This window comes from Notolabrus celidotus, chromosome 4 (genome assembly GCF_009762535.1).
Source record: "Notolabrus celidotus isolate fNotCel1 chromosome 4, fNotCel1.pri, whole genome shotgun sequence".
NCBI lineage: Eukaryota > Metazoa > Chordata > Actinopteri > Labriformes > Labridae > Notolabrus > Notolabrus celidotus.
In genome coordinates, this window is record NC_048275.1 from 18903317 (window position 1) to 18917924 (window position 14608).

Here is a 14608-nt window from a genome sequence, read left to right on the forward strand (position 1 = left end):
TGAGAAATGTCTTACTGTACACCAAATATGATATTACGCAGCTGCAAACTCAGGCCCAGCAGCTTTCTAAACCAAGAGCGCTCTAACAGGCTTTTGAGGACTGCAGAAAATTTGCTTATCAGTCCATGTCAGTGTATACTTCAGGCTGTGTATCGATACGTGAGAGAGAAATATTTACAAAATGTAACATTGTGAGCCTCATATTTCCATCTCAAGCTCACATCATCTTTTTTTGTTGTACAGAAGATTGCAGTGGTTGTGCTAGAAACAATTCACTATCAAAACAGCTGACAGAGTCTTCTGGACCTCAGAAATCAATACTTTCACCTCAAGTCCTTCATTGCACCATTGCTCTCCTTCGGTTTGTGTGTGTGGGTGTGTTTGTGTGTAGAGCTATGTATGAATGTGAAGGTCTGTTGTTTGCAGTGTCAAAGTAATTTAAATTCCTGCTGATGTTCTTTATGCTGATATTACAGCACGTAGAACCATCATAGAACCATTGAATCACTTATTATCAGAAGTGCATTCTTGACATTCAATGGTCATAAACTTAAAAAATTTTAAGTTGTACATTAAGCGCCTGTCACTTACAGCCCTCTTATAAAATAAATCATGCAGTTCACCATCAAGCTTGCACACTGTAGTTTAAATGCAGGACAGGTTTGCAAATTTGAAGAGGAGCACACATGAGGAATATGCTTCTATTACTCTCTGTTAAGAATTGTGTTCAACATCCAACCACACTGGGTTAATGTTTTGTTGTATTTTTGTTTGAAGTCCCGCAGTGTGGATAAGCAGCATGCGGTCATCAACTACGAGGCAGGCACTGATGAACACAAGGTCAAAGACCTGGGCAGCCTGAATGGGGTGAGTACACAAATAGAAATATGCAAATCAAAGAGAGGTAAGGATGAAGATAAAGGGACAAAAGAGAAAGGACAGTTTGAGGAGAGTGCATGGTCACATGATGCATGAGCAATGGGAAGATGGGATTGAATTCAATGGAGACACAAGAGAGGCTTAGAAGGAGATTAATGAGTCTGTAAATGTGGAGAAATGATTAGACATTCAAAGAACACACCTTAGAGCAGAGGCTCTGAGGGGTTAGAGGTTAACTTGATTTTTGGGAGTCAATAAGACCCTCTATGTTTCTGCTAATTAATCAATCTGTCTGTCAATGAAGATTTGCTTTAGGTCTGAGGTCAATTGGTATCTAAATCTAATTATGCAAATCACAACTTCAGGGCACAATCTGTTGTCAAAATATAACTTAAAATGTGGGCGGATTCACTGAGAATGAATTGCGTACGCTAATTTCACTAAGAGTTGCAAATCATTTACTGTTGCTATCTGCTCCGTCTCTAGGTCTAATTCACAAAGCATATTGCACTAATGATATTTAGCACAATTATGCCCACAAAGCTCTGCAGCTCTTTGTAGTTTGCGTTTCATTGTAACTGAGATGAGCTGTAAGCAACTCTTTTCTTCCTGCAGTGGTCAGACTCTATAACTAATAACAAATACATCACCAAAACGGACTCAAGTGCAATATTTCCCCAATCTATTTATTAACGTGCAATAATTATTTCATCTCAGTTCATCTCGTTCTTCTTACATGTGAAATGCATCTTTCTACCCATCTTCCCAGTTCTGTTCTGTACATTGTTTATACCTAGGCTACAAGTCTGTGCACATTTTTCACCACGTCATTGGTTTTGGAAATTTACTTATTTAGTTGTGTATATACGTTGTGTATATACAGTATGTTGTAAGATATGCTTATTTTTACTTCTTTAATTTTAAATGCTAATAACTTTTTAATAATTACTTTTTATAGGCTCTTGTTTGCTTTATACTGTTTTGCAGTATAACACTTAAATTTCCCCGTTGTGGGACGAATAACGGATATCTGATCTCTTCTATCTTATCTTATCTTATCTTATTCTAGTTTCTTTCTCTATCTACTACCCTATCCTCTCTATAAGGGCATAAAAGCCTGCCAAAAACTCTAAAAAAGCAGCTCAATAATAACCAGCAAACAAACCAAGACACACTGTCATGTGTAATACCACAGCTTGTAAATGCAGGGGTTGAACCACCCCTATTAAACACACCTTTGTTCAAAAAAGTCTTATGATTATTTTCTTGTTTGCCATAAATTATGGGTAATTGATTGAAAGTTATGCTCCTTCAGTTTTACCAGTGTGTGAAAAGGATGTTTTTCTTATTTGTATGTGATTCTACCCCATGCCCCCTCAGCTTCCGGTGGAGTGTTGCTTGATGACACATTGCTGGTCTGGTCTTAAAAGATTAGCTGAGGAAAAATGGATATCCAAGAGCAAACAAACATCCCTGTAACTTTGAAAGTCATTCTGAGTCATTACTTTGGGAATCATAAATTAACTCTGTGTTTCTCTCGGTTTAGATACGCTTCACTTTTCTCTTAAACATTACAGGCTGGTAAAACTCAGCCACATGCCGTTAGTCATGTGCAGTGATTAGCATTCAGTCACAGCACACCAGATTGGACACATATGCAGACTTCTCTTCTCTCACATCCTCTTGAGCTCTCAGTCAGGAAGACAAGAGTCAGAGCCACTTCCTGCTGTGTCATTGACCATCCAGCTTTTTTGGCAGGATTTACAGGAAGTTTTCTCCTGCTGAGTCAGTAGATATATAGAGATTTGCAACTGCTCTGAGTAAAAAGCTGTGTTTTGGCAGTGTCACAAATTTTCCTCCTACTCCAGGAGTGTCATGGCTGTTTTGTTAGGCTGTCTGGAATTTTTCGCACTAGAGGGGGGCAGGAATGTTTTATTACAACAGAGCAATGATAGAATTTCATTTACAGTTCAGTGAAACCTGATCAGTCTCAGAGCTGCATGGTCATAGGAGGAGTGAAAAGGGGAAATGGGAGAGGGAGAAAGAAAGAGACAGGAAGAAAAGCAGCTGGAGGTGAAGACATAATGGCCATTCTGCCTTCAGACCTGGCTGTTCAGGCTGGTTTCTTTTAAGGACACAAGGATCAGCTGATTGAAATGTTCACAATGGTTTTATTCAAACCTGACCATCACTGACCTCATGCAGGTTCACTACCACTGACTGGCAGCAGGAGTTTCCTTGATGGTTTCCGCTTTCAATATCCTGACACCAGAAACAAATAGCTTAGTTACATCCTACAGCCTTTAAGAGTTTGATTTACAACGGAATACAACTAGTCAAATAGACAAATATTTGATCAGTGGATTTAAGATTAATAAGCAGGAAAGCAACTGATTCATATTTTTTCATTCTAATTGTTCACATTAACACAGATTGTTGTTAAACTGGTGGATTTTCAGTTTTTTGCTCATTTCATGATTGCATTTGACTAATGTCATTATATTGGTTCATGTCTTGCTTTTTTACTCCCTCTGCAGACTTTCGTAAATGATGTCCGCATTCAGGAGCAGATGTACATCACTCTGAAGTTGGAGGACAAGCTGAGGTTTGGATATGATATCCTTTCACTTTTCTGACCTTCTAACATCCCTTTTTTTTCTTTGCAGAACTCTAGATTAGATTTTTTAACCAGTTTAAGTAGATATTATATAATTTCCGTTGTACCTTTTTACATGCATATGTTTGCGTATCTGTGCATGCTCATGTTTCATTATTGTGCGTCAATATACCTTAACCTGTTTGTCTCACATACCAACCTGTTCACGGTGGTGAGGGGAGAGCTTACTGTGCCTGAAGAGGCTTTAAAGGTAAAAACACACACACACACACACACACACACACACACACACACACACACACAACCTGTACCCTAGCTCTGTCAAATATCAGTCGCCACCATGATATGCTTTGTTGGACTGTTTCTCTTATTGTTAATCTCCCTCTAGCATGAAAAATTCACCAGTGGCCTGCAGCTGACCAAGAAGCCATCTAACGGGGAAACCACTAGCACCACAACCACTAGCAAGTCTCCTGCGAAGACACCCACAAAGGCACTTAAGTCCCCAAGTGGAAGCAGCCCAAGGCCAGCAGAGAGTAGATCAACAGACGGGGTCCTTTCCTCCAGAGACCTACAAGCTAGACCTGTCGATTCTCACAAAGCAGAGGAGAGGTTAGGAGGTAAGTGTCAGATCACACAAATAAGATGTGTGTGTATTTTCAGGTATGTAAGGTACTGTAGCAGAGTGAGTAGTGGTGATAAGAAGAGGAGAAAATGATGGACAGATAGGTTTGAATTATCAGGTGTGAGAGCAGCACTGTCACCAATAAAAGAGGTTTAAAACAATAATCTCTCTGGTACAAAACAGATTTATTGTTCTTGTGTCAGATGTTCTAAAATTGTACCACTTAAAATAAATAAAACAATAAAATGGTCCTTAAAATGTCTTTGCTAAAAGTGGGTTGAAAGAACAGATAAAAACAGGGGAGGCTAAAAGACCAGTACTTAAAACGTGTTATCAAAGATGTGATCAAACTAAGAATTCAGAAGCGGCCTGGTATTGTGTGAGATTTTGACCCCGTATTGTATCAAATATGTATATTGTGTCCTTATATCCTAGATGTATTGACTGCTATAGCTCAGCCACAGCTTTAGAATAATATGTCCTGCATTAATTTTGTGTAGCTGGTGAGATATTAATATTCACATAATTGTAGATAATTGCAGTAATTTCTGTTTTACACTGACTTTCCCCCAACAAAAAGATTTTTCAAATACAATGGGATGAATTTAATTGTAGTGGGTTTTTTTCTTAGGCCAGCAGGGGGTGGACATAGTCACAGGGGAAAGGGCTTCACCCACCACACCAACATGCAGTCACTCAGTGTTAACAAGAGCGGGATTCAGGTCTATGAGTGACTGTATTAATTGACATCACTGATCAGGCTGGGGTGCTAGCAGGGGTCCTGGTTAAGCTCCAGATGTTGAAACAAGGCCACACAAGGCTAGAATTGTTGGACAGATTACGCAGTAACAGGGTCACAGTGCCTGCATTATGCCAACCCATCTGCCCGTACTATTTTTCTTAAAGTACAGTAAGATTCAGACGAATGAATATTACATTTGGACCACAAACAAGCATACTCGCATTCGGTGTTACATGTCTCTTCATCTGCCGTTCAGGTTTTTAATGACATCCCCTCTGTGGTTCTAGAGAAGTAACACCAGGCCCTACCCACATATTATACCCTGTAGTGTGCATACATTCTGTAGCTTTAATATAGAAAGCTCCTTCCTCCTGCATGCAATTTCACATAGAGCACCTAAAATTATCTGGGTAAGCGGTCATTAGAATTACATAGCTAAAGGTAGTTAAAGCAAAAGGAGGTAAAGGAAAAAGGCTGGAGCAGAAGTTGTCAAAACATGGCTATTTCTCTGCCAGCTGGAGACCTTTTTGCATGTCAGCCTGTTTCTCTTTTCAACTTTTTCCTTTCTCTTTTCTACTTTGCTGTCCAGTTTCTTTAAAAAAGGAGTTACCACGGGAAGCTCATCCCATGTTAGCTTTCATTAAAACAGGGACAGAAAGGCAAATGGAAAGTCCCTTTTTCATTGCACGTGTCTGAGAGAGAGCAAGAGAACAGTTAGAAAGTGAGGAAAAGAGAGAAAAAAAGAGAGCATGATAGACAGTGTGCACGTGTGTGTCCATTCTGCTGGCTAAAGTTTGGAAAATAGGTCAGTGGTGCAAGACCCCACCAGAGGGGAATTAGTGCACAAACACACAGATACACAAAGAGCAGCTGGGCTCACTTTGAGTCATCATGATCCAATGAGTAGTTCATGTTGACAGTATCAGAGCATGCAAAGTTTACTATAAACACGTTATACAGGCCACAGTTAGAACTACACGTAATGCTCTACTTTCTCTAAGGTTTTCTGAAATCATGTGCATTTATGTCTTTTTCTCAGGGGATGTTACAGCACTGCCTCGTGGAACCCCTCTGTACGGCCAGCCTTCTTGGTGGGGGGATGGGGATGCAGACGATGAGAACTCCTTCAAACAGGAAACAAAGCCATCCAGCAAAAAACATGATGGTAGGGTGGACTCTTGTTCTGTTTGTCATTTTCCTTACCCACCTGCGTACATTAAAAAAGAAGACATGCTGTTCTCCCAGCCCACAATGATGTAACAATAAAAAAATTCTAAAAAGGTATAAATATATCTAAAACAATACACCTTAAAAACAACCGTACTGAAATCACTTTATTAAAAAATAAAAAGAAGGTGGATACAGTCCCTGCTATAAACGGGGCCTCTACACTCAGGTACCTAGTGCTGCCATCTCAAAATTGAACCCCTTGGTGTACCTGGACTTCTTAACCATCTGACTGTTCCCTCTATGTTACAGTTCCTCTTGGTTATTCATCATAGCTCCTAAAATATGTTCATGGATGTTATGTGTTTATGTTTACGTTTATTTATTTTCACAAATAAAAGAAAATACATACAAAAAAGAGTAAAGATAAATAATATACTGTGCAAGAAGAGGCAGAAAACTCAGAGAGCTTATCTGAAGCCTCCACTCAAATAGTGTTCTAATATCAAAAATTAATTAAAAACAACTAAATTGACACGTATAAAGACAATAGTTGATTCTAAAAATAAAAAAACACAAGAGTATACAAAATTAACAATTAATATAAATACAGTTATTACATCAACAGAATTAAAAAGTACAAAAAATATGAATATGATGTGTATGGACACCTACTCTATGAGTATGTGGTTGAGCATGATGAGTATAAGTAAGTAGCAGAGGTTAAAAGTTTTTGCAAGCATCCTTTATAACATTTTAAAGATAAACAGTTTTTCGCCACATTGGAATAAATATTCCAGAATTTGCTGCCCCTGAAACGTATTGAGAATTGACTTCTACAGGTAAAACATTTAGGAGGATGAAGAAATAAAGTTTGACGAGTTGAATGTGATGCTCGTGTTTGCCAGAGAGTGATGGCAAACTAACATGAACTCTTAAGATTCTGCCGTGTTGGATAAATGGGGAAAATCTGAGTAAAAAGATAACAAAAGCAATGTTGGCCTTGCTCCAAAAGGGCTGAAAATTGATAGAGGCATGGTGATGCAGATACACAAAGTTTATTTTTGTGTGTGACATTCTTAAGTAGGTTTTTTAATAAATGCATGTTGTGAAAATCAACATTATCTGGTATCTTTTATTTACTGTAGAAATTTACAGTGTAATAGTAATGAGTTATTGACACTGTCAGCACGATACACACGGCACAATAAATAAGGGGAGTACTTGCACTGATTAATGCCACTTAAAGCACTGGATACAGTGGTCCAAGTGTTGACATAAATAATGTTGAAACATCCGTGGTGTAAGTGGATGGAAGCTTGATGATTTTTTGAATAACGGCTTTGTCTTTAAACATTTTTCCTTAAAGTGGACTAAGCTTTGTTTACGTGCTTCTCTAAGCTATGTAAAGGTCTCAATATATTTTAACAGGACAACAGTTAGCATGATACATAAATTAAAAATAAAGTTCAGAGTGTAAAACAACATTGTACACTTCTAAACGAATGTGCAGAATATTATGATAGATTTGTCTTACATGACAATAGCGACAACACACATATCATTCTGCAGTGTGTACAAATGCTATTTTTCCTTGTTTATTGAGTAAAACAAAACTAAATGATGATGAGACATTTAAATGGTGATTTGAAACATACAGTGCAGATAATTCTGTTCTAGCAGAGAAACATACGTTGATATTACTGCCCTCTACCTCTGTTTATTTGCTCTGTGTTGAGCATGAAGGGCTAATGGCCTGCCAGAGTATGTGTTTGAATGTATAACAGCGTATAGTGCGCACAAAGGCTTTTTTCAGTCTGTGTGTTTGTTTGCATACAATATGTGCGTGTGTGTGCATATCGGTTGTTGGACTGTTGGACTGGGGGGATCCCACTAACTGGTGCTGGATAGCCAGAGTAACAGGATTAGAGGCTACACCAATAGTGAAACAGCTCAGTGCTGTGAAATCATTCTGTGCCAGGCTTGTTTAGAGTGGACAAGTGTGCTCTGAAGGAGTGGGGGGAGGTTAATCACAAACATTGGAGCAGACTGAAGAGTCCTTAAATCTCTCACCACATCTGGATGGATTGCCTGGCAGCGTCTTCAGCAGCCTAACAAGGAATACTTTGTTTAACAGCTCTTTTAACTATCAATTTTTGCGACTATTTTTTATGTGTTATACAATGCAGATGTTTTTTTTTTACTATTTTTCAGTAAGAGTGAGTTTAAATTAGTGTCTAATTTTGGAGTAAATGTGAGAAAGCACGGCCCAGTGATTTGAAACCCCAAAGGCTTTCCAAAAATCAGGCTGATGGGATTGGCTACTTCAGTCATGGAAGTGGGTGAGTGGAGGGCATTTTGCCTTTTTGGAGCATTGACTATTTGACTGAGCCCTGAATAGATGTTTTGATGTTCCATTTGTTTGTGGAGCAGCATGCTCCACAAGCTTTTTTTAAAATAGTATGAGCCAGCTCTCTGTGACAAACTGTTAAAATCAATTATAGCAATAAAGAGGAAGTGTAAGAGTTTTTAGATTTAGGAAGTGATTTTGTTTGACAGTGTTTTTGTCACATGCATGTGTATGTCAGTTAGGTTTAGTGCCTGTCCTTTTCTCCCGGCTAGTGAATAGGCTGTGTTGTCAGAGCCCCCCCCTTCCTTCTTGTGTACTGTCACTCACTGTGATTGGGTTACACCATTGCACCAGCTCCCCCATTCCTCCCATTACACACACACTAAGACAGCATTTAAACAGACCACACGCTCACTCTACACTGCAGCGTTCTTTAGCTAACCACTCTCTAATCCCCTGTAAGTATTGCTCTCACTTCCATAGATAATTCTGCTAATGGAGCTAGTAAAAAAATTTCATTTGAATATAAAAAACGTTTTATTTACTTTACATCTGACTTTAGTCACTTGCTGTTACTATTTCAGGAAGTATCAGATCACTGTCTTTATCTTATTTTTTTTTCAAAGTTGAAGCACTTAAGGTCCCAAATTAAGTTTTATTTTTAGTTTTGACATGATTATTTAAAGTCCCACTTGCCTCACAGCACATGCATTTTGTATGTGTTTCATGCCCCTAAATTAAAGATTTTGTTATATATTATTTTTCTTATAATATTTGTCTTTGTTGTCAGCAAAAATAATTTAGAAAATTAAAAGCTTCATATGTAAAGCCTGGCTTTAGCATTTTTACAGTAAGCTAACAACACCAATAAAACATAATTATGCAGCACAGTCAGCATTAGTCTGCATTGTCTCCATCTGCAAAACTTGTAACTTCACAGACACTACCAGGTGCTTTCCAGATAAGCCATGTGATTGAAAGTGACGTCAATAGAAGCTCTGATTATACTCAGACCTACTGACACTTATTACACGTGTGTGTGTGATACAGGGAGCCAAGTCAGGTCATTATTACATCAATAGATGAGCAAAAAGAGACAGTGTTATTCCTTGTGTTTTATATTTGTATTTTGATAGATGATGTAGTGCATTGATGGAAAATGAGCACTGCATAACAGTAATTAATAGTCAAATTATTTTCAGTTTTGTTTTCATTGTATTACTTTCTCAGTTAAGTCATTGTGTCTTAAGCATCATTTAGTATACTTGATCTCCAGATGTTAATATCTGCACTTTGTTTAAATCCATGTTGTTAATCTCTTTAAACCTGTAGAGCAGCTTATGCTGCCAACAGTTTCATAAACAAGTCAAAAGAGATTTTATTGCACAGTATACTTCTGTGATTATGATGGAATTGAAGAGTTAATTGACCAAGTTCATTCAGAGCTTGTTTCTGGGAAAATCCTGCTTTGTCTCTTGAGTCATGAAGCTGCACAATCACTTTTTTAGAAAACATTATTCATGAGAAATTAACTCAAAATGAGTTAAATTCTGCAATGTCAGATTCTGTCTCTTACTTCTTCTTGCTGATTGCCATATGTTCCCCCATTTGCTTCCCAACATGGAACAGATGGCCACTCTAATTTCTGAAAGTATCATTTATCATATTCAGATCCCACAGAGGCTTTGTTTGTTAATATGAGCAGATGACAAAATAAGTGCTCCATACTGTGACTCCCCCAAAGCAGGCTTTAAAGAGCTGTGTAAGCACTTTTGGATCCATTTCTGTGACGTGTTTCTGTGTCTTTTATGTATGTGGACACGGAAACAGAGACAGGATGTATATTTGCACACAAGGCTGCGTTTTCTCCTGAAGGAGATTTTATTTTTGATAAATGGTAAAACACACACATTAAAGAGAGAACCATCATTGCATTGGATTATTTTGTGTCTTTTTTGACCTTTCTCTTTGACTTTTTATAACAAAGCCTAGACTGTATCTCTCACTTTGACATTTTACTATAAGTAGTTAAAGTGAAATTATTCACCCGTGTCCTAGATCAGCTGGAGAGGATTGTATGTTTTCATGATAAATAGTAAACTCAAGTTTAGAAACAATCCTCATAAACAACTTTTTTGTGAAATAGATATTGTCTTCTTATACCAGCCATACAGATCGGCTTTGATAACTTGTTCTCAATACGCTTGAACTTACATTTTTTAATTTGGAAATAGCCAACCTAAACATCAGAATTGAAATTATTTATCTTCCTAACATCCTGATGTCTTTTTTTTTTTTAACAGACAGCAAAGAGGCACGTAGAGGGGAGAAAGCTAAAGAGGACAGCCTTCATGCAACCGCCGCCCATGATTCCAGTTACTTTGAGCTCCCCACCAAGGAAGGTCACATGGCCAATAATGGCATCCATGAGATTCCCACCAAAGATACAGAGGGTGGCGCCACTGCAGCAGGTAAATATATTTAATGTATTCCCATTTCCAGGCAATAAATGTAACTGTGTTTGTAAATTATTTTTTCAACTGTACTTGGCTTAAAACTCTTGTAAACATGTCGGTCTGATGAGTCTGCCTTTCTGAGAATTTTATTGTGGCATGAATGGAAATTATTTTACAACACAGAACAGGAAGTAAAGACTGTTTACCAGCACAAACAGAGAAGCAAGCATTCTGACACAGAAGCAATCAGCTGACTTGAACATATTTGTATAAATATCCATGTATTCATTTAACTATGCAAAATCACAGTCCTATGCTCAGAAGTAAGTCTTTCAAAGTGCCCCGCCTAGCTCCACCAGTATTTAGTTGATCTTATTCTGACTGACGGTGACTGACACAGTTACAAAACTTTAAATCTCTGCTCCACAGCTCAGGGTCACGCCTCCTTCACTATAGAGTTCGACAACACCTCTCCTGGGAAAGTCACCATTAAAGACCATGTGTCAAAGTTCACACCAGACCACCCCAGATCTCGCTCCAAGAAGAGTGGAACTGGAAGTGGAGGAGCAGGAGGGAGAGACTTGAGCACACTGCAAGCCGCTATGATGGCATCGGAAAGCAAGGTAGCAGATTGGCTGGCCCAGAATGACCCCACTCTGGTGCGCAGCGAGTCAACGGAGGATGACAGCAAAAGCATCAAGAGCGATGTGCCGGTCCATCTGAAAAGACTTAAAGGTAAGTTTTGATTCCTGTTAACATTTATATGTATGCGGTTTGTGTAAAATTAGTATATAAACTACCTTTTTTGGGGGGTTCTCTACTTCTTTTATTTATTTGACCTTGCTTTTTTTCCCATACAATGTGGAGACTAGCTTTATTGTTTGATAGCAGTGGTTGTTGGCAGTCGTAACCAAACCAGGGGATTAGCAGCTAGCATACAGAAACATTCAAACCCCTATCTACTCAACTGCTTTAACATCCAATAACAAGGCAGCTTAGCAAGAGTAAGCCCCCCCTTCAGTTTCTTTTTTTTCAGCCTTTACAGACCAGTTGAAGCACATACTCATATACTCTACATATGTATTGGTTTAGGGAAATGACTACCTGACTAAGATAGTTTGAATTTGCTTTTGGTTTTACTTTTTCTTTTCCGTGGACCTTTATGTTGTTGCTGTGTGCCTCTGCGGGCTTGTTGCTATGTATCTTTGGGGTAAGGTTTGAGATTGCCATGTGAATTGCATGCTTCTCTGCATCTCTTTGTTCCCTCTACCTGAAAGAAGCCAACTGCAGAGTATGCTCCTGCTGCACGGGGGGGTTTGTGAGAACGGATGAACAAGGCAAGGCTTCATGCTGCCAGGATAGAGAAATGAATCCGAGAATACATGCTGGTCAAGAGTTAATTAAATGGAGGCCTATTTATGATGTTGCTGACATGTCTGGGGGGAGGGACCAGCAATCAGGAGCCAATGAAAATGGAAATCTTTTGAAACTAAAGTTAAAAGCAGGACGGCTAATTTACTAGATTGAGATAGCGCTACATGCTTGTCAACTGGATGACAGAGCGGCTCCTCTGATGGATATTTATGATGCTAACTGATTATTTGACTGAGTTTTCTAGTTGAATGTCTCTGATTGGTACTTGATCAGCTTGGTTCCCTAAAGAAAGTGTGCTGTGTGAGATAAGTAAGTGAAAAACCAAGAATATCTGCAGAATACGGAGTAATGAGGATTGAAAAGAAGGGTGGGGTGAAAAGGAGGACAAAGAGGGATGGTTAGAGGGCAAGGTGGACAGCTGGATGGAGCGCTGCCTGTCAATGCCAGCTATGAATATGTTTGATGAAAGCTATAGCAGAGAGTGTGGTGAGAGGATGAGAAAGGCGGGAGAAGCTCACTGAGAGCAGCGTTTGCAGCAATAACAGCAAAGGTGAATGGACAGACAGAGAGAGAGAGAGAGAGAGAGAGAGAAACAGAGAGAGAGAGAGAAACAGAGAGACATAGAAAGAGAAACAGACAGAGAGAGAGAGAGAGAGAGAGAGAGAGAGAGAGAGAGAGAGAGAGAGAGAGAAAGAGAGAGAGAGGCTTGTTGCCTGGACTGCAGTGTATGAGGGTAAGAGGAGAGAGCAGTTTTTGGCAGATAGTTGTTATAGTAACAGTGATGGCAGGGAAAGAGAGACTACTGACACAATTTTTACAAATAGAAAAAAACTGGCGTTGATCATCTCTTTGTGTCTGTGTTTGTGAGGAAGCTGCCAGATAGGTGTGTGTGAGAAATGCATGTTACTCCTGATGTGTGAAGGGCGTGTGTGAAGCGTATGCTGCTCACATCACATGTGGATTTGCGGGGCTAAAATCCATTGTGTGTCTGCATTGGCTGCATGTGTGTTTTTGTGACATGCTCAGTGCTGATCTCAAGACAAGCAGTGCAGCATGTGCAGGAGAGGAGGCGTGTGAGATGTGTTCAGGGTGTGTCGTGGAGGTACTAGACAGAGAGGGAAGCGGAGCGTTCTGATTTGCTTCTGATTTGCTTCTGATTGTTAGCATCAAGGTGAGTCTTTTTCTTCTTGCTGAATAGAGTGATGGTGGGAGAATATATTTGTTTCTGTTTTTTATTTTGAGTTTTGTGAAATCGGCATTTTCATCACCAAAAGATGCAATAACGATCAGTGTGAGGCTGAACTCATATGCATTTTGTGATAAAACTTCATGCACATTCACTATTCAGATATGCACTACAGTACATGTACAAGAGAGGCTTTTTGTATTCTGTGCTGAGTTACTACACAAAAGCATAATTGGGGTTGCATGTTTTGCTTGAAACTGTGTATGCATATTAAGTGAGTGCATCCTTGGGTTGGGTGCTTAGTTGTGTGTGTGTGTGTGTGTGTGTGTGTGTATGTGCACATGTGTGTGTCTGTGTGTATGTGTGTACAACCAGCAGTTGAGGCAGGGGCCGGCCCCACTGTGAGTCATGGCGGGGCAAGCGGGGCAGAGCGCTGGATTCTCACAGATACCTCTGTTCTCCTCTGGCTCTGCCAACGGCTTCTTTGTCTGGGGCACACAGCATGAAAGACCTGCCTCTCTGTGTCTGTTTATCTGCTGATCTGCTCAAACTACTGCCATAACACTGCCACTTTACTCTTTAGTTTGATTCATGCTGTTCACAAAGGAAAGGAAATGTGAGAGATGGATTCTTTTAATAAAAAGGAAAGCAACAGACTTATATTCCTTGAAATATGACCTTAGGATGGCTCAACCTAAAAAAAATTAGGATCCTACAATCCCTTAATCTTACATGGCGTCTTCCATGAGACTCCTCCTGTCTTTCAAACTAAGTTGTTTCACACAGACCTGACAAAACTCCTCCAGCTACAGGAGACATTTTACAACTGCTCTGTCAGGCTGAGTAGTACCAACCATTGATCAAACAAGTAAATAGATCCTGATGTGTTTGTAAATCAGTGAAGTGCACAGGCTGAATACCTAAATCAATATTCAGAATGATACTACTGATAAGCGGGGTCATTTGAAATACATTACCCAACATATTTGATGTTATGTCAGCTATTAATTCTATCATTACATTAGTTTATACATTACACCTTACTTTATTAAAAGGTTGCTTGGCTTTTCAGCCCTAATGTGTGCAATGAGACGAAAAGACATCATCTAATTCACAAAGCATGTGCAAACAGTTTAGCTCCCGGGTCTTTTAGCCCCCAGAACTACTTTCCCCGGAACTAAAAGGTTCCTGTGCCCCCATGATTGTCTGCGT

At 39.2% G+C, this 14608-nt stretch overlaps 1 protein-coding gene across 4 annotated transcripts in view; it reads left to right on the plus strand.

Moving 5' to 3' along the window:
• The window catches only part of cep170aa (centrosomal protein 170Aa), a 45557-nt gene that overhangs the window by 16748 nt on the left and 14201 nt on the right, over window positions 1–14608 (plus strand). For all 4 annotated transcript variants that reach the window (XM_034682219.1, XM_034682220.1, XM_034682222.1 and 1 more), the window contains exons 4-10: window positions 778–867; window positions 3417–3495; window positions 3688–3746; window positions 3885–4116; window positions 5903–6028; window positions 10684–10851; window positions 11266–11571. In XM_034682219.1, coding sequence (XP_034538110.1) covers window positions 778–867; window positions 3417–3495; window positions 3688–3746; window positions 3885–4116; window positions 5903–6028; window positions 10684–10851; window positions 11266–11571 — 1060 coding nt within the window. The remainder of the gene's footprint in view (window positions 1–777; window positions 868–3416; window positions 3496–3687; window positions 3747–3884; window positions 4117–5902; window positions 6029–10683; window positions 10852–11265; window positions 11572–14608) is intronic.